The sequence below is a fragment of the Mytilus trossulus genome, chromosome 5, assembly GCF_036588685.1.
Source record: "Mytilus trossulus isolate FHL-02 chromosome 5, PNRI_Mtr1.1.1.hap1, whole genome shotgun sequence".
Lineage (NCBI taxonomy): Eukaryota > Metazoa > Mollusca > Bivalvia > Mytilida > Mytilidae > Mytilus > Mytilus trossulus.
The window spans coordinates 1,651,549-1,675,000 of record NC_086377.1 but is presented as its reverse complement, the minus strand read 5'-3'; the positions used below and the strand labels follow the sequence as shown (position 1 = coordinate 1,675,000).

Genomic DNA, 23,452 nt, shown 5'->3' with positions numbered 1-23,452 from the left:
AAAGATAACCGAGAGATGTGTTATTCCCATATCATCAATGTTTATCTCATCTGATAAATAAAAAGATTTTTTCGGTTGATGTATTTGTATATCTATTATATTAAACTATGGTACTACATAGAGAGCAACCCGGCTGTGTAGTTGTCGAAACATGTCACGCAAATCTATATAATATGATTATGAATTATTCAGTGTAACGTATAACATAGAAAGTCTCCATGTTATATTTTTGTCGATTCGTGTCCCTTGATTATATACAATATAATTGAAGATTATACAGTGTAAAGTATCACATAGAAAGCCTCCATGTCATATTTTTGTCTATCCGTGTCACTTGATTATATACAATATAATTATGGATTATTTAGTGTGAAGTATCACATGGAAAGCCTCCATGTCATATTTTTGTCGATTCGTGTGCCTTGATTATATACAATATAATTATGGATTATTCAGTGTGAAGTATCACATAGAAGGACTCCATGCTATATTTTTGTCGATTCGTGTCTCTTGTTTATATACAATATAATTATGGATTATTCAGTGTGAAGTATCACATGGAAAGCCTCCATGTCATATTTTTGTCGATTCATGTGCCTTGATTATATACAATATAATTATGGATTATTCAGTGTGAAGTATCACATAGAAGGACTCCATGCTATATTTTTGTCGATTCGTGTCTCTTGTTTATATACAATATAATTATGGATTATTCAGTGTAAAGTATCAAATAGAAAGACTCCAGTCTATATATTTATCAATTCGATATATGTGGTATCAAATAGAGAGCTACCGTGTTATATATTTATTGATTCATGTTACTTAAGTCTATACAATATTTTTGTGGGTTATCAATTTATTTGAATCATACTGAATGTCAAATTAAGACAATGCCAATCTAACAGCATGTTTTATATTATCTTAACAACATAAACACTGTAGTATCAAATAAATCACGTGGATAATAGCCCTACATAATAGTCTTGAAATAATAAAGATTCAAACAACCTGTCTGTAGACTATTGATCAAAACAGAATGAAATAGTTAATGATACACTTCAATCTTCGTTACCAGAGCCAAATATCTTAACGGACAGGAAATATAAACGTAAACAATGGGTTTATGCGACGGCATCAAGGCAGAAACTGATTTCATGAAAATGTAAAATAACAAGAATACTGAACTTCAGGGACATATCAAATCAGAAAGTATTGTAAAATGTTTAAACACTGCAAATGAATGGAAAACAAGGGTCATATTCCTAACTTGGTACTTGAGTGGCTTCATACAATCCATATATAATGTCATCACAATAGACTTATTTCAAAATGTCAAAATAACAACAGTTATACTTGCACTTTGAGAATTTTACACCAGAACCGATGAGTATAAGCACAGAGTTGCAGTAGTATAAAGTAGAGTTTGAATATACGGATTCACAATTTCAAATCATTTTCCAAAGTTTTCTGGAAAATTGTGAGAATAATGAATCACAGCATGGTGGACAGTAAATATCAAATGTATACCTGGCATAGTTTGTGAATGTCAATTTTTGCCTCTTCCAAACTATTCTGTAGCTGCTTAAATGAAGCATATTTAGAACTTTTCTTCCAATCATAAAGCGCGTTAAGTTTTATATTAAACCCTTCTCGCTTGTTTGATTCGTTAATAATGTCCCATTGCAGGGCTGGTTCTTTTTCCTTTATCAACATATATATTGTCCTTGTGTCTTCGTGTGTTAGTTTAGATGCTAATCTTCCCAAGTGTTTGTCCTCGGGCTGGCGGTCTAACCATACCTTGTCTAAGCCTGTAAACAAATTAACTCAAGTTAACAGTATAACTGTTACAAGAATTATGTTTTTTATGTTCTCTTTTGATCGACAGAACCCCTGCATAACTTTAAGTGTGTATACTACCTTCTAATTACAACTAAACTATATTCCGTTATTACAAATTATTTGCCATTATTGTTTATATCACATTTTCACATCAGATTACACTAATGCATTACAAATATATCTATTTCAATGGAATTGCATGAGTTAAAATCTTGTATTGTTGATTGTCTATACTATTAAACGAGAAGACCTCATTGTTTGTGTCGCTTCTCTCTTTTCCACAATACATTAATCATCATGCCTCTGTGTCATATAGGTACTATGCATAGTCGCATTTGTCATCCATTCTTATGACTATTCAGTTGGGGTTATTTTGGGGGAAAAACGAAAAATAAGGTGTCCGAATATGGTTTCCGTTAACAAACCCACTTTTATGTCATTTGTGACTTCCGGATGTAATATTGAGAACCAATCGTATGATCGATAACACAAATGATAAATTAACAAACCAATCAGACCGTTGTTCATATCGTGGTTTTTAAATTGTAAGAACCATTACCATTATACCTCGGTTTTAACTTGCACATTATTTTCGTAAGTACTCGGACAGGTTCAGGACAATCATTTTTGTATTTATCTGCATGTATACTATGATAAATGTACTACTATTATATATAGAGACTATCTTTGTAATATTGCAGTGATCGCAATGGAGAAGAAACTTTAGATTGATAGTTAATATGTATTTTCAAAGTATACAGAAACGCGAAAATAGTATACAGAAAGGCGAAAATAATGAAAGTTAACAGAAAAAAATAAAGGACTTTGGAAACAAGGGAGAGGGCTTAAACTGTTTCCAAGTACCTATGAATTTTGATATAATTTCTGAAATTCTCCAGATATGAAATCTTTTGCTGAAATTCTCCAGACACAAAATCTCAACAGCTCTTGATGCCCACGATATCGCGGATGTGTTCTAGTTGTTTATAAACTAAGATTCTGTTATCAAATATAGTTTCAAGATCATAAGTTTTTCCCTGCTCCTTACATATTTATCGAGCCGATCAGAATAATAAAAAAAATGCTCATTTAGGGTATAAAACCAATTGAAAGCTGACTTATACTTTTAGCCTGGACGACTTAATTCCTGATCGTTTTGGCTGATCGGCATTGCTATTAATTATTTCACTCTAGCTGTACCACAAAAGTTCGGCAAAAAAATCCAAAAAGAGTAGAGATAATAATTTCCAACCCAATTCTAAGTTTTGTAGTCTTGTAGATAATATTAACTGATCGTAATTGGCACGGAGAGTCTCATATTATATACTCTCGTATTGGTGAATACGACCTTGAAGAGATTGCAATTGAAGGATTTTTTATTTCAAAAAGGGAGTGAACTTAACATAAAATCAGTTAACCATTAGTTTCTTATTTAATATTAATGTTCTTCAAATATTGGTAAGATTGATTTTTTTAACTATCAACAATCGTATTACGTCAATGCACATCGTGTCTAGTTTCATTGATGCTTATCAGATTATAATTCTCTTATATTGACAGGAGTTGAGGAATTGTAAAATATAACTTATAATTCTTACCAGAACAATCCCGAGGGCATCTGTCGTCCTTTGTAGGTAACTGTAAGATAGGAGTCATAAAACTATTAATTACAGAGACAATGTCTTCACAGTTATCTGAAGGAGGTACAAATCTTGTTTTAGTATGGGGGAATTTGGTTTATTGAAAACAAAATGGGCGGAAGATATGTAGGGATCCATGTAACAAACAACGACAAAACTCCGACAAATCTAACAAATAATCGATTTTCTCTGGTGCTCACGAAGGGTTAGCAGATTCTGCTCCAGGTGTAACAACTGCCCTGTCATTATTATAAACAAGAGTGTATAGTCTGAAATATCTCGCCTGCAAAAATATCATAGCCCTACATATTGAGTTCTACCTCAAGTATCAAATTAACCAAGAAAAAAAGTGTCAATTTCAACTAAATCATGCCTGAATGTACACGTGCCAATCATTCCACAAACTAAATCTGGTTCACCTACTGTTCATAGTATACAATAAACAGACCACACCATGCAAACAGTTTATGAAACTGTTTTCGAATACATAAATTATTACACCACTATTATGTTTCCGTATAATCACTAGCTTGATGCGAAAATTTCCAAAGGACATTCAAATTTATAAGTCGAAAAAAACCTGACAACGACATAGCTAAAGGAAAAACAGACAAACAATAGTACACTAACCAGTGTTTTGCACGATCCTAGTAAAGCTTATAATATACGTACAAAACGCTTTATTTATTTATTCTATAGGGTTGTAAAAGCGTTGACCGTGCACCCATATTTAGAAATCACTTTAACACTTTAACAACCAAACCAATTTACAAAAAGAAGCATTCAATTCCTAATTAAATTTACTGTTTAGGCTTATGTATATTTGTGCATAACTATCTTCAAATAATCTAACAGCAAAACTTTCATAAATTATAAAGAAAGCATATACCTTGTCTGCAAACCAAATAGACACAATATTAGTTTTGTGTTTTATATTGTGATCCGGGCATTTCCATTCTTTCTTTGATGACAATGTGTGGTCAAAAAAGCAAAGTTCTGTTCCACAAGGAATACCAATCTGAATGGTAAACGGTAAATCTCTATTACAAGTAGAATCCTCTGAAACTGAGAAATAGAAATTGGAAATGTTTGTGATGGCATGTGTAAGGCATTCCTGTGCTGTAGATGCAATGGATGGTACAATGGAGATGTTCTTTTCTGTATGCGAAAGCGTAACTATGAATCTGTTTCCCTGAATGTCAAATCTCATATCATGGTCCCCGTCTATTTTTACATCAGCACTGTCTGTAAAGATCATCAGCCGACTGGATTTGGCACTAACGCGTAACTTCCATATTGATATGAAGGTGGCAATGAATCTGTACAAAACAGCAGGTGGTACTACCTCCTCCTTAAATCTATAAGCCAGATGGATGCTTCTGTCATGGTCTATCTGTTGGCTGTCTTCTCGTTTGGTACTAATCATACATGGCACCAAGAACAAGTCTGATCCATCTTCATCGTCCCTCGGTCTACACATTATGTCCAAATGAACTAGCATGTCTACTATGTAATCTTTATGTGTTGAGATCTCACGGAAACAGTCTTGCTTCCATATTTCATATAAGTCCTGTTTCAGCAATTTTCCGCTTTCTTTTAGAGCTTTTAAGATTTCTTTGAGATTATCTGGCCAAAACTGGTCATCCGTGACAATGGAACGCAATACATCCACCAAAAACACAGGATCTATTATAACGTTACCTCTAAGGCCAGCTTCATCAAAGTAGATAAGTTTTCCCAGAGAATGGTTGACCTTCAGAAAGGTTTTAATCTGAGTAGGGGTCAAAGCCATTTTTTCGTTTTGTTTGTTCATATCATTCAGTTCATCCATTGTTAGTATTTTCTTGTTTTCCTCTACTTTTCTTGCTAGTTGAAGTTCCAGGGGAACAAACTTGGTTGGCATCAGTTCCCCACAGCGAGGATGGTCTAATGCAACGTCTACTAACAAATTCTTTAATGTGGCTATTTCATCGTCTTCCTTGTTTCTTGCATTAACAAAGATAAGTGTTTTATATTGAAGATGTTTTTTTCCTCCATGGTTTTGAAAGAGATCTTCGATTGAGTTTTCTAATGAAGTTCTCTGTTCTTCAACATCACCCTAAAATAAACATAGATCATAATGTTGTATAAAAAGCCGAGTTATTGCAGAATCTATGGTCTTATATATCACCCAATTATATACCTTAATCATTAGCAATGAACAAAGACTAGCCACACTTACTAATACCGTTGTCTAAAGGGGACTATATATCTTGTATAGATCAGCATTTTGTAACAACTTGCTAGTTGTGTATACTGATTATGCATAATCGTATGTTATTTCAATAATTACAGGTTTATTCTATCATTGTTTTGAAGGAATTGGTTCATGGACACGCCACCCACGACACAACTATTTCAATTTACTGTAAACAGGATTTCAAGTTAATAAAAACACAGAGAGAGTTTACCTCTTTAAACAGCAGATGACAATGAGATTAAAAAGATTACAGTTAAAATCATTATAGTACGTACTTTGACCAGATCTTTGTGGGTTGCCACACATACAATTTTCGGGTACGCATTGTTTACAAAAGACTTGCAATACGTGAGGACGGAATTGACCCAATGGATTAGATATACTACAAAAAAGACATTCATTCATATATATATATATATATATTGAAAGTACAAATCTATATTGAACTATATAAAATTAATATGCAAAATAATGTTAAAACTTCTGAAATATGTTCATTCCATTTAAAGATAACCGGTGTCATACATCAGCGTATATCTCCGACGTACGCCAGGCGTGGTAAAATATCATGTACTCTTTAAATACGCTTGTAATTTTGGAGGCATTCACCCTGTCGATCATAACTGTATCATGCACAACGATATTTTAAGCGTGAATTGGGCGTGCGAGAAGCGTACCTAAGCATACCGGGAGTTCAAGTAACGTATGTCTGGCGTTTGTGTAACGTTGATGGAATGCACGATACGAAGGAAAAAAGTCTATTAAACGTACTTATGACGCTTTCCGGTCGTATAATCCGTGCTTCCGGCTTGTGTAGGAGGTTTGATTATGGGGTGTTTGAACAAACACCCGCATACGTTTGAGTTAAAGTCGAACGATCTTAGAGCGTATACAAGGTGCTCTAAACGTATCTAAAACTTATCTGTGGCGTTTCCACAAGCTTGTAGTGTATGCATAACGCGCGTGTAGCGTACAAGTATACGCTTGACAAACGCTTGAGCTTGATGAAATTGTTTGTGCCGCATAAACATTTCACAGTGTCATCATGGTCATAGCGTTCGCCAAGCGTATACCTATGCATTCTGACGTACTACAAACTTATGCAACACGCGTTTAACGATTGCTTAACGTTCTTCTGGCTCGCACCTATCGTATACGGATTTTGTCAATTTTCTCTGTACGTCTGGTGAACGCCAGTCTATACGCAAATGTGTGAAATCGGGATAGGTTATAATCAGCTCTGTTCAAATTCAAAAAAAAAATAGTCAGTATGGCTGTTTTCAAAATATGGGTCTTCACTTCTATTTAGCCTTCTAAGTTGTTGTAGTAGCCTATACAAATATATTCAGAGAGTTTTAGACCCTTTATCAGTTTTCTACAGTGGGAGCTGATCAATTTTATTTCATGTCATGTGTGTTGTGCAGGACACATCATTGTATTCTTTGATCAAACTTACAGTAAACATGTGCGAGGTGAATTATCATCAACTTGTTATTTGTAATTTGTGTATACTCAATGCTCACACGTAGCTAAAGTAAGTTTTTTATGAAACCTTGTGAACAATAAATTTGTTTAGCACAGGAAAAAATAATATAAGGGTCTTTCAAGACAAAATCATATTTCCTTTGTTGAATGGTCACCAGCATTACAATGCCTTAACACATTATGACAAATGATTTAAATAATCATTTCAAGGCAATACTTTATTTTCAACAGCTCCGTAAGATCATGCAATCCATTTTTGATCAAACTCAGCTGACGAAATGGAGTCGACATTTGAGAGACCATTCCTTTATGGCAGTTGAAAAAAACCCTAATAGGGAGTTTTGGTCTTGCAATTTACTATTCATTACTTTAATCGACAAAAATACTGAACTCTGAAGTAAATACAATCAATCAGTTTGTAGTTAAAGATAATTTGTTTTACTCGCATTTATGTTGACATATGCAACTAACTATGTTTGACATAATGATGGGTATAGGACCGTCATATTGACCAAACAGACTTTTAATGTCGCAATACATGTACTACGGTTCTAGAAGGTAGATGTAAATACATTATAAATATATACATATCACTATGTGTTATCCATGTAAACATGGAACATATATACTTGGTATGTTAATGGGCAATTTACTATTTGTACGTGACGGGACAATATTTTGTTTGAAGAAAATGGACCATATCTTCCAATTATAAATATTTATGTACCTGCTGTGTTTCTTTGCCCCTGACATCCGGGGAGTTCGGTATAATCTGGTATGTCTTCGTGTATATCTCTGCTACCGTTAAAGATCAACAGAAATGTACCCCGGCTTGTAATGAAAAGTTGGTGAGTCAAATGGTAGATTTTCTGACCACCAAAATCCCACAGGTCTATAGGTACTATTACCATTTCGTACTGCCCTAGAGTACATTGAGAACGGACAAGCTTGATTATTTCCTCTTCTGACATATCTATGCCAGTCAAGTATTCGTCTCTCTTCGTTTCGTCCATCTGTGCACGTCTATCATTTGCAGTTTCGATATGTGAGGGAGGCGTTTTACCTTTAAAATAACGTTTTACTATTTAAAGGAAGTAATAATTTTAAAATCACATAAAAATCATTCAACTTTCAACAAAGATGTTATGTGTGTATTTGCAGATACGTTTTTGTCTAACATGATCTCACGCCTCACACGTCTGTTGGTTTACGTTTTTGTGTAACGTGAGCTCACACCTACAACGTCTGTCGTTTTACGTTTTGGAACACGATTGTGTCATTGGGAGTACATATATACTCAAAACGTTCATGTGTTCTAGGCAATACATGTATACTATAAAGGCATAATTGTGTATTTGTTATACATGATATCGTATCATATTAAACATGTATGCCATTTGAATAGTGTCGGTGATACTTTACTTCCCTGGCTCTTGTCATAATCATCTGATCTAATTATAAAAAAAAATGTTCAATCGAACAGAAATTGAAACAATGGTTTTTAGTTACGTTTGTTTAACCATACAAATTGACAGGGCAGATATTAAAAAGTGGCAATCTAAACAAATAGTTATCAAAGGTACCAGGATTATAATTTAGTACGCCAGACGCGCGTTTCGTCTACATAAGACTCATCAGTGACGCTCATATCAAAATAGTCATAAATCAAACAAATGCAAAGTTGAAAAGCATTAAGGATCCAAAATTCCAAAAAGTTGCGCCAATTACAGCTAAGGTAATATATGCCTGGAATAAGTAACTTCTTAGTTTTTCGAAAAATTCAAAGTTTTGTGTCTAAAAAAATATTATAAATAAAAAAAATATTTAAATACATTTTACTAAAAACCATTGTTTCCAAAGATTCGAAACTTACAGAATAAATACGATTAATTTATTTGCACATTTCAACAGTATGATAATATAAATGTACCCTTAAATGCTTTCTGTATTCGATTTGGGAGATCGAGAAAAGCCTTGAATTTTGACTTCTTTTTGACAGCCTGTTGAATATTGTCCTGAGATTTAAGAGCACCTGGTTTTGACAAGTTCCCGCTATGTTTTACTGCATCCTGAATAGGTGTTACACGATCTTGATTCTTCTTGTCCTCGCTTGGTTCACTTGTATCTTCTTTGTCATCAACTGATTTAACAGTACCTACTGTAGCTGTCATTTCTTTACTCCTAAGCAAACTTTGAACTGTTGCGTTCAATATGGTTCCTTTTAATGAATAATAATTCTTATATGAATTGCATATCTATAAATACTTGAACGGGATTGGCCAATTACATTACCCTTGGTGTACACTTCAAAAAAACATGTTTCCGAAACTACTTTCATAAACATCACTGTAAGCTATTCATGCGCAATGCACATACACGCAGGGATCTTGGGATTTTCAGCAAATTGAGATTGAAAAACAAACCACATAAATGTTGACATGTTTCTATTTTAATGCATATAAAACATAAAAGAATGAATGCCTAAAAACTACATAAAATTTAAATTCATATAAAATTCCGGGAAATTTCACGAATGATTTGGCGAATTTATGTCATGCATAATACGACGTCATACGAAGGACATCTTTCAAACGAAAGATTATTTCGTTACTCGTACACTTCAAATTCGGGAAATAACTAACCGGGGCTCTTACTCACAAACGTTACATGAAAGTCCTTCGGGCTTTTATTCAGTTTGTGAGTTACTTGCCCCGGTTTACAGATCTATAAAAAATGTGTTCAATCCTATAATGAATAATCTTTTGATCAAAAACAATGTTTTTTTTCGAAATTGATCGTCAAACTTTGTGAGGTTTGCAACATGTAAACAGGTTCAATCCATTTTTTAAATTTGAAAATCTCTGTACCAAGTCAGGAATATGAGAGTTGTTGATGTGTTTTGTCATGTGATTAGGGTCTTTTTGATTGAATTCTACTCGGAGTTCAGTATTGTTGTGATTTTACTTTTTCACTTTTTGGTATAGAATCTATAGGAAGTAGTTTTTATCTTACGATGCAAATAGGACATGGGTAACACGGGTTTGACTTTGTGGTTTGTGCCTGAACCTTGGCGACCTATTTAAAGAATGTGCTGTTGTAAAGTGGTGTTTATCTGTTGGTGTTTTTTTCCGGGGAGGTGAGTGATTGTAGTTGTTGTGGTCTGTTTTGTTATTCAATTTAATTTTCATTACTGCAATCCTTGTTTATGTATTTAAGATCGCAAAGCACAACTCGCTATGATAACTATTTCTACAAGTTTAATCCAACGAATACAACCTATTTTCATTAAAAGGGACTTTACCTAGTATGAACTTCAAATTAGAAATGTGTCAATACCATTTGTATGCAAGTATATCTTATTGAAATTGAATAACTTTGTGTCTATATCAAAAGTCGTTTTTATGTTAAAAAACAGCATTAATTGTATAATACGTCTTTATTTCTGTGCAATCTAAAGGTCCCAGATGGTGAAATAGAAAGCAGACTTAAATAGCAAGTATTATAATGTTCATAGAGAAAGGAAGATTTGAATCATATAATATTCATGTAATCATCTTCGTATCATTTGTTCCAGCCAAAATTTGGTTTGGTTTAACTACAACATCACTACAGCCACAAACTTTCGATTATGTTTCAACCAGGCAAATGTGTACTGAAATAATAACTCCATTATCACAAATACGCCTCGAACTCCACACATTACTATGTTTCAATGAAATCAGTGAATTGCTTTTGCATATTTGATAATTAGTAATTACCATGCTTTAAGAATATCCAACAACGTTCTTTTATGTCCATTCCAGCCCTCCCCAGGTAAATCCAGATACCATCTGTAGATTGCCGTTCTTCTGGAGCCTCGTCTCCAACCAAAATTTTGGCTAAACTAGTTTTCCCCACACCAAATGGACCAGTTAAAAATATTCTGTTCCAGAAACATCTGTACGCCCCGCTCATTAACAGATCTTTGAATTCCTTATCAGAGAAGATCTGTATATCTTCCTTAGGGCCTGTAATATCAAAGCCGAAAACAATAAAAAATTATTAAATATAGACTTCAATTTTAAAGTTTTTATTTGGACATAAAAAGAAAAGCCAGTATGGACAAAAAGCTACAAACGAATCTGAGAAAACCTTAACCGTTTATCAATGTTACACATTGGAAACAAATTTTGTCAAGTAAACTGAGATTTTAAATAATTGACGGACAGTTGTATATATGTCACATGTATACAGTACACATCAATACCATATACTTTTAGATCAAATCTTACATAAATCTTTGACTTACTCTATCTAAATTGTGTGCTAAGTTGACTTTGATTGATTTGTTTTTTTATGTTTTAATTCCTTTTAGTCATTTAGATTAAATCGTGTTTATGTTACTGTTTAGTCTTAGGCTTTTAAATTGTTGGCGTTGAAGTTAATCTAGAAAAGCGCTTCGAAAGCATATATCTTATCAAGTTCATTTCAATATACAGCATAGGATCATACAGCTTTTAAAAAGATTTAGGTTATATCCATTTTTTGCTTTTGCATATTCAGTTTTGAACCGTCATGAAAAAACAGAAATCCAGAAAAGTGCTATGGACGCTTGCAATTTATAAAGTTGTATGTTCATTCATAACTGCTAAACGAATATTCGACTTCGAGTATTTCTGAGAAAGGTAAATCCAGAAAAGCGATTCAGACGCATTGAATTATTTAATTCGCTGTGTTCATCTTGTCTTTAACGATGTTTGGTAGGTCTTTATAGAAAAGAACCATATAGCTTGAAAACAGTGAATGCATAAAAATATCTTACCGATACCATTATAAGTTTATAGTGTATAGCGTATGTAAAATCTTGAGCCTTGAACAAAAAGTGACAGATTTTTTAATTGCAACACTTCAAATCGAAAATCAACCATCACTTCGCAAAGAAATTGTGACACGTAAAAAGCAAATCCAACCACATGAACATTTTACCATAATCAAATAAGAAGTTGTTTCAGAATTTTTTCAATAAATAGTAATATTATAGGTCAAAAGTTAAAAAAAACAATACAGCGGAAAAGTGTATTACAAAATATTCCATGCTCCGTTCAATTTATATATTAACACAAATGACAGTATAACCAAAATCCAATTGACTATCAGACATAAATGACATCCTATATACATTCAACATAACATTAAAGTGTATCAAACCAGTTACTTAATCCTGAATCATTAACAGTGAGTTACAGTTTCATAGATCACACATATCTTATTTATTATATAAACAATCAAACCTGTTGGGACTTGTAATAGACCCTGCCGCTGTAGGACTTTTGGGCTGACTTTTTGCTTTTCTGTTAACATGACATTCTACAACATGAAATGTACTTGTAAAAATATTAAATTGGGTATGTTTTCTGTTAACATGACATTCTACAACATGAAATGTACTTGTAAAAATATTAAATTGGGTATGTAACTAAATGATATAATATGTATGAGTTGCTCACTTGCAAGCAATGCATAGTGTTGACTAAAACAATGTTCATTGAGTTAGCATTGGCTGAAGTCCATCATTATTACCGTAACTTATAACATGAACTTAAAGTCTAACTATTATTCCAACAAAATTAAACATGTCATTTTTACAAATAGAGCAGAACTCATTATGATGCACACAGTCATATTATCTCAATATTATGATATAATTTTAAACCATTGCTTTGTTATCGTTTAATTGTACAAAAACATTAAAAACACAAAGTTATTTTCATATTGATGCTAAAAATATATTGTCACTGAGTGTTTTAAACTCGTGTTTTATTTGTGTTCTAAACTTTAAACATAGACACACTTATGGTAATAGTTTATCAAGCTGTAAAAATATGTTTGAGTTCATTTAGATACCAATAATAAAGATCTTCTTATCAAACTTAATAATGCAAACAAAATATTTGACGAGCCTGACAAATTATCGAATGAACCAAGGGTTGATCGACAAAATAATTTCTAGATACAATAATTTTTAGAAAGATGTGTTCATGATTTTGGTGAATGCGACATCTAACCAAACATTAATTGATTACAATACTACAAAGTCACATGACAAACAATATCACATTGATATGTTTGAATTTCGTATTACTTAAATGAATGACATGTCTACTAACATATTCTCTATATATACTCTATATATACTTTCGACACGTTTGTGGTCGTTATCTGCCGTTTAATAAGACAATACTACAAAATCACATAACCAAAAATATCACTCCTCTCTGTTCCGTGTTTGTTTTGTTTAATGATTGATATGGTCTGTATACTTTTGTGATCGTTATCTACCATTTAATAAAGCAGAACATGTACCTTGAGATAGTTCATTATTTCATCTTTTTCTTGTCTTTTTTCTGTAGAATCTTGTATGTCATTTTCTGCTGCCAGCTGGTAAGGAGTTTCATCCTATAACACATTCCAACAGTATACATATGTTCCTTAACATATATTTGAGTATTGTTTTGTTTACCACATGTTAAGTACAAATAAAGCATTGATTACTCTTTGTTTTTATTGGTTGCTGCTAGTACCTGATATTAAGCATGTCTTTGATTCTTTACATTGTGTCTAAAGTTTCTGTTGGTTGCATTCGTTATTTGTTATTGACTGTTTTATTTTTACTTTAAATGCTGTTGTCTGTTGCTGTTTGTATTTTGTCTTTTCGTCAACGAATGAACGAGACAAAATGAAGAATAGGTATCTCAACAACAAGTTTAAACTTATTTTATATAAAGTATAGAATCTCATTAGTTGCTTTGTCATATCGCAGACAAGTTGTTGTTTTGGTCGCTGCTCGAATATGTATATATCTTCTGTTTGAAACTAAATAATGACACATTTAACTTAACGTTGGATCTTTTGCCCATTGACACCCGTTTTTCGTTTTATAAATCTTTTACATGTGTAATTATACATTTTATAAGTATTCTGTAAAAGTTTTAAATTTAAAAATGTTTTTTTTTTTTTAATTATTTTTGAAAACTTTAATTTGTCCGTGATAAAGCTATGAAAAATAAATAGAGAACATTTAACCAACATAATTTCAATGGCTAATATCTCGAAAACAAGCACATTGACCTATATTTTATTTGTGCTCTATTTGATCCTTTATTAATCCCCTATCAATGTATACTAGTGTTATTAATGGCTTGTTATTTTGAAACTGAAGTCTTGTAATGATTTCTAGCATAGCCAAAAACTGACATGATGTCTATCAATTATAGCAATGTATTCATTTATTGTGTTAAAAAAGAGGGGAGAAAGATACCAGAGGGACAGTCAACCACATAAATTGTAACTAAACTGACAACGCCATGGCTAAACATGAAAGAGACAAACAGACAACCAATAGTACACCTGACATAACATAGAAAACTAAAGAATAAGCAATACGAACCCCACCATAAACTGGCGGTAATCTCAGGTGCTCCGGAAGGGTTAGCAGATCCTACTCCACATGTGGCACCCGTCGTGTTGCTCATGTCATTACAAGTTTCTTTTTAAGTTGGCTCGGGCCTATTCAAAGTTTCCGTCAGAAAGGCCGTATTGTTGGTTATTTTAATCTTTACAGAGAGTGAATCAAATTGGTCGGAGATGATAGGGGTCCCGGACCATTTAAGATCAAAATTTTACTTGTGATCAGGTATGTAAAAAGTGTTGACATAAATTTTTATTGGAATATAAAAAAAACTGTCTGTGACACTTGGTTCAAAACTGTAGTATAAAAAGCTGTAATATCATGGATAATATAGATTCAAAGATTAAGCAAATAAAAAATATAGGTCACCGATAAGGAAAACGAAAATATTTAGCCTTAAAACCTATATTTTGCCGGGAAAATTGTGAAATTTGGTGAAATGTCATTTTGAGCACCTTCATTAGAAATAAAAAAAAAAAACACAAACTTTTTCTTTCGTGTGCATGGTAATTCATGCGTAAAATTAGACGCAGTAGAATAGTTCCGGGTCCCCCTTTAAGTGGAATTATATGTCTTTATTAATATATCACGGAAACGATTGAAAACTACAAGGAAAATAATCAATACCTTTGTTTATAGAAAATAAAAATCAAAACAAAGAAGTAAACAAAGACTCACAAAATCAAAGGACATTTACATCGACAGTTATAGATAATCAACAAGAAACAACACGAACTCCACTTAAAACCGGAAGTGAAACATGTGCTCCAGAAGGGTAAGCATTTGCTGCACTGTATACGTCACCCGTCTTGTTATTTGTTTGTTTAAAGAACAATTTAAAGTTGACACGGAACAACGTATATCTAATAAAAATCTCCGCATTTCTCAATGTTTGAACTCCTAACTATTACTGATTTTAAAGGTATTTTTTTAAAATTATTTTTTAAATCGAAACAGTAATAGGTAAAAGTAAGACCTCCAACGAAGAGCCGACAATCAAGCTATAAATGGCCCAAATGACTAGTGTAAAACAATTCAAACAGGAAAACCAACGGTCTGATTCATATGTGGACAAAAACGTTAAACGATACAATTTATAAAACCCCAATCAAAACCCTTTTTACAATGTCGTTTAAAAATTGAATTGCCATCAAACGTTGTTAATTGGTTATATCAAGGAGATCAACATTAACAGCAAACAGAGATAAACACGTTGTTAGTTCTATCATTTGTTTTAAACATCAATCTCCTGTCTTTTCTCTGTCGTTGGCATACAATGTTAGTGCGTAGAAAAGGTGTATAAAGTGTATAAAGAGGATCAAATGAAATACACATTGAAATTCAGTAAGAAATGTTTGTGTAAGATGACGCTGTAAGAGTAGACAGACTTCGAGTAAATTGTTACTTCGTGATTTAACATCACATATCTGAAGGTCTTGATGATTATAACATAGATATAAATAAGATAAAAATGGGTAAAAAAATCGGATTAAGGTAAAAAAAAAAAGATAAATTAAAATAGGCAAAAAAAAATAGAATTGAATAATACGGTGCTAAAAAAATTATATTAGGGAAAATTGGCAGAAAATATAATCAAAGAAACGACAAGTGAGGGAGTTCTTACAAAGACTGAGTGTAATTAGGTGGTTGGTTGTTGGTATTATATATTTACCGTCACGTGAAGTGAGTAAGTGTAATAAGGTGGTTGGTTGTTGGTATTATATATGTACCGCCATGTGTTTGATTATTGACTTGATGTATACTTGGTGTAGTGAGTTAGTATAATAAGGTGGTTGGTTGTTGGTATTATATATTTACCGTCATGTGTTTGATTATTGACTTGATGTATACTTGGTGTAGTGAGTTAGTGTAATTAGGTGGTTGGTTGTTGGTATTATATATTTACCGTCATGTGTTTGATTATTGACTTGATGTATACTTGGTGTAGTGAGTTAGTATAATAAGGTGGTTGGTTGTTGGTATTATATATTTACCGTCATGTGTTTGATTATTGACTTGATGTATACTTGGTGTAGTGAGTTAGTGTAATTAGGTGGTTGGTTGTTGGTATTATATATTTACCGTCATGTGTTTGATTATTGACTTGATGTATACTTGGTGTAGTGAGTTAGTGTAATTAGGTGGTTGGTTGTTGGTATTATATATTTACCGTCATGTGTTTGATTATTGACTTGATGTATACTTGGTGTAGTGAGTTAGTATAATAAGGTGGTTGGTTGTTGGTATTATATATTTACCGTCATGTGTTTGATTATTGACTTGATGTATACTTGGTGTAGTGAGGTAGTGTTATTAGGTGGTTGGTTGTTGGTATTATATATTTACCGTCATGTGTTTGATTATTGACATGATGTTCCTTGGTGTAGTGAGTTAGTGTAATTAGGTGGTTGGTTGTTGGTATTATATAATTACCGTCATGTGTTTGATTATTGACTTGATGTATATTTGGTGTAGTGAAGTAGTGTAATTAGGTGGTTGGTTGTTGGTATTATATATTTACCGTCATGTGTTTGATTATTGACTTGATGTTCCTTGGTGTAGTGAGTTAGTGTAATTAGGTGGTTGGTTGTTGGTATTATATATTTACCGTCATGTGTTTGATTATTGACCTGATGTTCCTTGGTGTAGTGAGTTAGTGTAATTAGGTGGTTGGTTGTTGGTATTATATATTTACCGTCATGTGTTTGATTATTGACTTGATGTATACTTGGTGTAGTGAGTTAGTGTAATTTGGTGGTTGGTTGTTGGTATTATATATTTACCGTCATGTGTTTGATTATTGACTTGATGTATACTTCGTGAAGTGAGTTAGTGTAATTAGGTGGTTGGTTGTTGGTATTATATATTTACCGTCATGTGTTTGATTATTGACTTGATGTAAACTTGGTGTAGTGAGTTAGTGTAATTAGGTGGTTGGTTGTTGGTATTATATATTAACCGTCATATGTTTGATTAGTGACTTGATGTATTCTTGGTGTAGTGAGTTAGTGTAATTAGGTGGTTGGTTGTTGGTATTATATATTTACCGTCATATGTTTGATTAGTGACTTGATGTATACTTGGTGTAGTGAGGTAGTTTAATTAGGTGGTTGGTTGTTGGTTTTATATATTTACCGTCATATGTTTGATTAGTGACTTGATGTATACTTGGTGTAGTGAAGTAGTGTAATTAGGTGGTTGGTTGTTGGTATTATATATTTACAGTCATGTGTTTGATTATTGACTTGATGTAAACTTGGTGTAGTGAGTTAGTGTAATTAGGTGGTTGGTTGTTGGTATTATATATTTACCGTCATATGTTTGATTATTGACTTGATGTATACTTGGTGTAGTGTGGTAGTGTAATTAGGTGGTTGGTTGTTGGTATTATATATTTACAGTCATGTGTTTGATTATTGACTTGATGTAAACTTGGTGTAGTGAGGTAGTGTAATTAGGTGGTTGGTTGTTGGTATTATATATTTACCGTCATATGTTTGATAAGTGCTTGATGTATTCTTGGTGTAGTGAGTTAGTGTAATTAGGTGGTTGGTTGTTGGTATTATATATTTACAGTCATGTGTTTGATTATTGACTTGATGTATACTTGGTGTAGTGAGTTAGTGTAATTAGGTGGTTGGTTGTTGGTATTATATATTTACCGTCATGTGTTTGATTAGTGACTTGATGTATACTTGGTGTAGTGAGTTAGTGTAATTTGGTGGTTGGTTGTTGGTATTATATATTTACAGTCATGTGTTTGATTAGTGTCTTGATGTATACTTGGTGTAGTAAGTTAGTGTAATTTGGTGGTTGGTTGTTGGTATTATATATTTACAGTCATGTGTTTGATTATTGACTTGATGTATACTTGGTGTAGTGAGTTAGTGTAATTAGGGGGTTGGTTGTTGGTATTATATATTTACCGTCATGTGTTTGATTATTGACTTGATGTATACTTGGTGTAGTGAGTTAGTGTAATTAGGTGGTTGGTTGTTGGTATTATATATTTACCGTCATGTGTTTGATTATTGACTTGATTTATACTTGGTGTAGTGAGTTAGTGTAATTATGTGGTTGGTTGTTGGTATTATATATTTACCGTCATGTGTTTGATTATTGACCTGATGTTCCTTGGTGTAGTGAGTTAGTGTAATTAGGTGGTTGGTTGTTGGTATTATATATTTACCGTCATGTGTTTGATTATTGACTTGATGTATACTTGGTGTAGTGAGTTAGTGTAATTAGGTGGTTGGTTGTTGGTATTATATATTAACCGTCATATGTTTGATTAGTGACTTGATGTATTCTTGGTGTAGTGAGTTAGTGTAATTAGGTGGTTGGTTGTTGGTATTATATATTTACCGTCATATGTTTGATTATTGACTTGATGTATACTTGGTGTAGTGAGTTAGTGTAATTAGGTGGTTGGTTGTTGGTATTATATATTTACCGTCATATGTTTGATTAGTGACTTTATGTATACTTGGTGTAGTGAGGTAGTTTAATTAGGTGGTTGGTTGTTGGTTTTATATATTTACCGTCATATGTTTGATTAGTGACTTGATGTATACTTGGTGTAGTGAGTTAGTGTAATTAGGTGGTTGGTTGTTGGTATTATATATTTACCGTCATGTGTTTGATTATTGACTTGATGTAAACTTGGTGTAGTGAGTTAGTGTAATTAGGTGGTTGGTTGTTGGTATTATATATTTACCGTCATATGTTTGATTATTGACTTGATGTATACTTGGTGTAGTGTGGTAGTGTAATTAGGTGGTTGGTTGTTGGTATTATATATGTACAGTCATGTGTTTGATTATTGACTTGATGTAAACTTGGTGTAGTGAGTTAGTGTAATTAGGTGGTTGGTTGTTGGTATTATATATTAACCGTCATATGTTTGATTAGTGACTTGATGTATTCTTGGTGTAGTGAGTTAGTGTAATTAGGTGGTTGGTTGTTGGTATTATATATTTACCGTCATATGTTTGATTAGTGACTTTATGTATACTTGGTGTAGTGAGGTAGTTTAATTAGGTGGTTGGTTGTTGGTTTTATATATTTACCGTCATATGTTTGATTAGTGACTTGATGTATACTTGGTGTAGTGAAGTAGTGTAATTAGGTGGTTGGTTGTTGGTATTATATATTTACAGTCATGTGTTTGATTATTGACTTGATGTAAACTTGGTGTAGTGAGTTAGTGTAATTAGGTGGTTGGTTGTTGGTATTATATATTTACCGTCATATGTTTGATTATTGACTTGATGTATACTTGGTGTAGTGAGTTAGTGTAATTAGGTGGTTGGTTGTTGGTATTATATATTTACAGTCATGTGTTTGATTATTGACTTGATGTAAACTTGGTGTAGTGAGGTAGTGTAATTAGGTGGTTGGTTGTTGGTATTATATATTTACCGTCATGTGTTTGATAAGTGACTTGATGTATTCTTGGTGTAGTGAGGTAGTGTTATTAGGTGGTTGGTTGTTGGTATTATATATTTACCGTCATGTGTTTGATTATTGACTTGATGTATACTTGGTGTAGTGAGTTAGTGTAATTAGGTGGTTGGTTGTTGGTATTATATATTTACAGTCATGTGTTTGATTATTGACTTGATGTATACTTGGTGTAGTGAGTTAGTGTAATTAGGTGGTTGGTTGTTGGTATTATATATTTACCGTCATATGTTTGATAAGTGACTTGATGTATTCTTGGTGTAGTGAGTTAGTGTAATTAGGTGGTTGGTTGTTGGTATTATATATTTACCGTCATGTGTTTGATTAGTGACTTGATGTATACTTGGTGTAGTGAGTAAGTGTAATTTGGTGGTTGGTTGTTGGTATTATATATTTACAGTCATGTGTTTGATTATTGACTTGATGTATACTTGGTGTAGTGAGTTAGTGTAATTAGGTGGTTGGTTGTTGGTATTATATATTTACCGTCATGTGTTTGATTAGTGACTTGATGTATACTTGGTGTAGTAAGTTAGTGTAATTAGGTGGTTGGTTGTTGGTATTATATATTTACCGTCATGTGTTTGATTAGTGTCTTGATGTAAACTTGGTGTAGTGAGTTAGTGTAATTTGGTGGTTGGTTGTTGGTATTATATATTTACCGTCATGTGTTTGATTAGTGTCTTGATGTATACTTGGTGTAGTGAGTTAGTGTAATTTGGTGGTTGGTTGTTGGTATTATATATTTACAGTCATGTGTTTGATTAGTGTCTTGATGTATACTTGGTGTAGTAAAATAGTGTAATTTGGTGGTTGGTTGTTGGTATTATATAGTTACCGTCATGTGTTTGATTATTGACTTGATGTATACTTGGTGTAGTGAGTTAGTGTAATAAGGTGGTTGGTTGTTGGTATTATATATTTACAGTCATGTGTTTGATTATTGACTTGATGTATACTTGGTGTAGTGAGTTAGTGTAATTAGGGGGTTGGTTGTTGGTATTATATATTTACCGTCATGTGTTTGATTATTGACTTGATGTATACTTGGTGTAGTGAGTTAGTGTAATTAAGTGGTTGGTTGTTGGTATTATATAGTTACCGTCATGTGTTTGATTATTGACTTGATGTATACTTGGTGTAGTGAGTTAGTGTAATAAGGTGGTTGGTTGTTGGTATTATATATTTACAGTCATGTGTTTGATTATTGACTTGATGTATACTTGGTGTAGTGAGTTAGTGTAATTAGGGGGTTGGTTGTTGGTATTATATATTTACCGTCATGTGTTTGATTATTGACTTGATGTATACTTGGTGTAGTGAGTTAGTGTAATTAGGTGGTTGGTTGTTGGTAGTATATAGTTACCGTCATGTGTTTGCTTATTGACTTGATGTATACTTGGTGTAGTGAGTTAGTGTAATAAGGTGGTTGGTTGTTGGTATTATATATTTACCGTCATGTGTTTGATTAGTGACTTGATGTATACTTGGTGAAGTGAGTTAGTGTAATAAGGTGGTTGGTTGTTGGTATTATATATTTACCATCATGTGTTTGATTAGTGACTTGATGTATACTTGGTGTAGTGAGTAAGTGTAATTAGGTGGTTGGTTGTTGGTATTATATATTTACCGTCATGTGTTTGATTAGTGTCTTGATGTATACTTGGTGTAGTAAGTTAGTGTAATTTGGTGGTTGGTTGTTGGTATTATATATTTACCGTCATGTGTTTGATTAGTGTCTTGATGTATACTTGGCGTAGTGAGTTAGTGTAATTAGGTGGTTGGTTGTTGGTATTATATATTTACCGTCATATGTTTGATTATTGACTTGATGTATACTTGGTGTAGTGAGTTAGTGTAATTAGGTGGTTGGTTGTTGGTATTATATATTTACCGTCATATGTTTGATTATTGACTTGATGTATACTTGGTGTAGTGAGTTAGTGTAATTAGGTGGTTGGTTGTTGGTATTATATATTTACCGTCATGTGTTTGATTAGTGTCTTGATGTATACTTGGTGTAGTAAGTTAGTGTAATTTGGTGGTTGGTTGTTGGTATTATATATTTACAGTCATGTGTTTGATTATTGACTTGATGTATACTTGGTGTAGTGAGGTAGTGTTATTAGGTGGTTGGTTGTTGGTATTATATATTTACCGTCATGTGTTTGATTAGTGACTTGATGTTTACCTGGTGTAGTGAGTTAGTGTAATAAGGTGGTTGGTTGTTGGTATTATATATTTACAGTCATGTGTTTGATTATTGACTTGATGTATACTTGGTGTAGTGAGTTAGTGTAATAATAAGGTGGTTGGTTGTCTTGGTACATTCTTACTCTTCTTGTTATCTTATTATAGAATTTTAGATTATACGAGTTTTATTGACAATTAGATACAAATAAAATATAACCAAATGCTATAATACCTCACAAAGGCTTATAATTTTTCCAGGAGGTAATATATCATCAAATATTACCTGATAAGTCACATCCAACGGATTAATTCCAACTTTTTCTATCAGCATCTTTGTGATCTGTAAATGTCCAAAATGAGCAGCAACATGTAACGCAGTTCTTCCTTGCTATAAACATACCAAACCATGTGACAATCAAGGCAATGCTGTTGTAATTAGTATCAACCAAATGCAATATAATTGTGTTACATTGTACAACTTTGGTTATAAACTGTTATAGGCATTATTACTTGATAGCTAAAAAAATTATATATCACATAAGACATAAGTCAGTGGTCATAACAAAATTAACTATCTAGTCGCAAAAGTATTTATATTCTGGATCAAAAATAAAATACATTAAACACGAATTTTTGTAGTTAGATGTAAACACTTCAATCAGAACTGTCATGTTAAAAAATATTGTTTAATAATTTAATTTTGTATATAACGCGTATTCTGGTTGGCTGACGCCGTTTTGTTTATAAGATCATAGACATATTTCTTTCATGTGACCGTGATGTCATCAACGTTTTTTTCATTTTTTACTCCAGTTTAAAATGGAATTAAGAATCAAAATACAAGAAATGATTGTAATATACACGGGTTATTCAGTGTGCTCCACTTTTTTCCTGTTTTTATGTTATATATTCAAAGACAGAAAAAATATAACAGTCATTCCTTGAAGAAATACATCAAATGAGTATACTATTGGATCCATAACGACGACACTTTTAATGAGAGACCCCCGTTATATTAGTGTATTTGTTGTTTTTTTTAAATATTATAAACATGTCTCGGTATTAAAACTCTTGTGTGAATAAAAAGAAGATACGGATTATATTTCAGAAAACTAAACTTGTGTGAATAAATTGTTTGTTGAT

The 23,452-nt window shown here is 32.6% G+C and overlaps 1 protein-coding gene across 1 annotated transcript in view; it reads right to left on the bottom strand.

The window, feature by feature from the left end:
• Positions 1 to 1,467: 1,467 nt before the first annotated feature.
• The window catches only part of LOC134719280 (uncharacterized), a 77,957-nt gene continuing 55,972 nt past the window's right edge, over positions 1,468 to 23,452 (bottom strand). Inside the window, exons 10-19 of the mRNA XM_063582285.1 lie at positions 22,593 to 22,697; positions 13,549 to 13,641; positions 12,477 to 12,552; positions 10,965 to 11,213; positions 9,137 to 9,424; positions 7,934 to 8,269; positions 5,997 to 6,103; positions 4,372 to 5,580; positions 3,441 to 3,480; positions 1,468 to 1,811 (exon numbers count right to left, since the gene is read on the bottom strand). Coding sequence (XP_063438355.1) covers positions 1,519 to 1,811; positions 3,441 to 3,480; positions 4,372 to 5,580; positions 5,997 to 6,103; positions 7,934 to 8,269; positions 9,137 to 9,424; positions 10,965 to 11,213; positions 12,477 to 12,552; positions 13,549 to 13,641; positions 22,593 to 22,697 — 2,796 coding nt within the window. The 3' untranslated portion in view covers positions 1,468 to 1,518. The remainder of the gene's footprint in view (positions 1,812 to 3,440; positions 3,481 to 4,371; positions 5,581 to 5,996; positions 6,104 to 7,933; positions 8,270 to 9,136; positions 9,425 to 10,964; positions 11,214 to 12,476; positions 12,553 to 13,548; positions 13,642 to 22,592; positions 22,698 to 23,452) is intronic.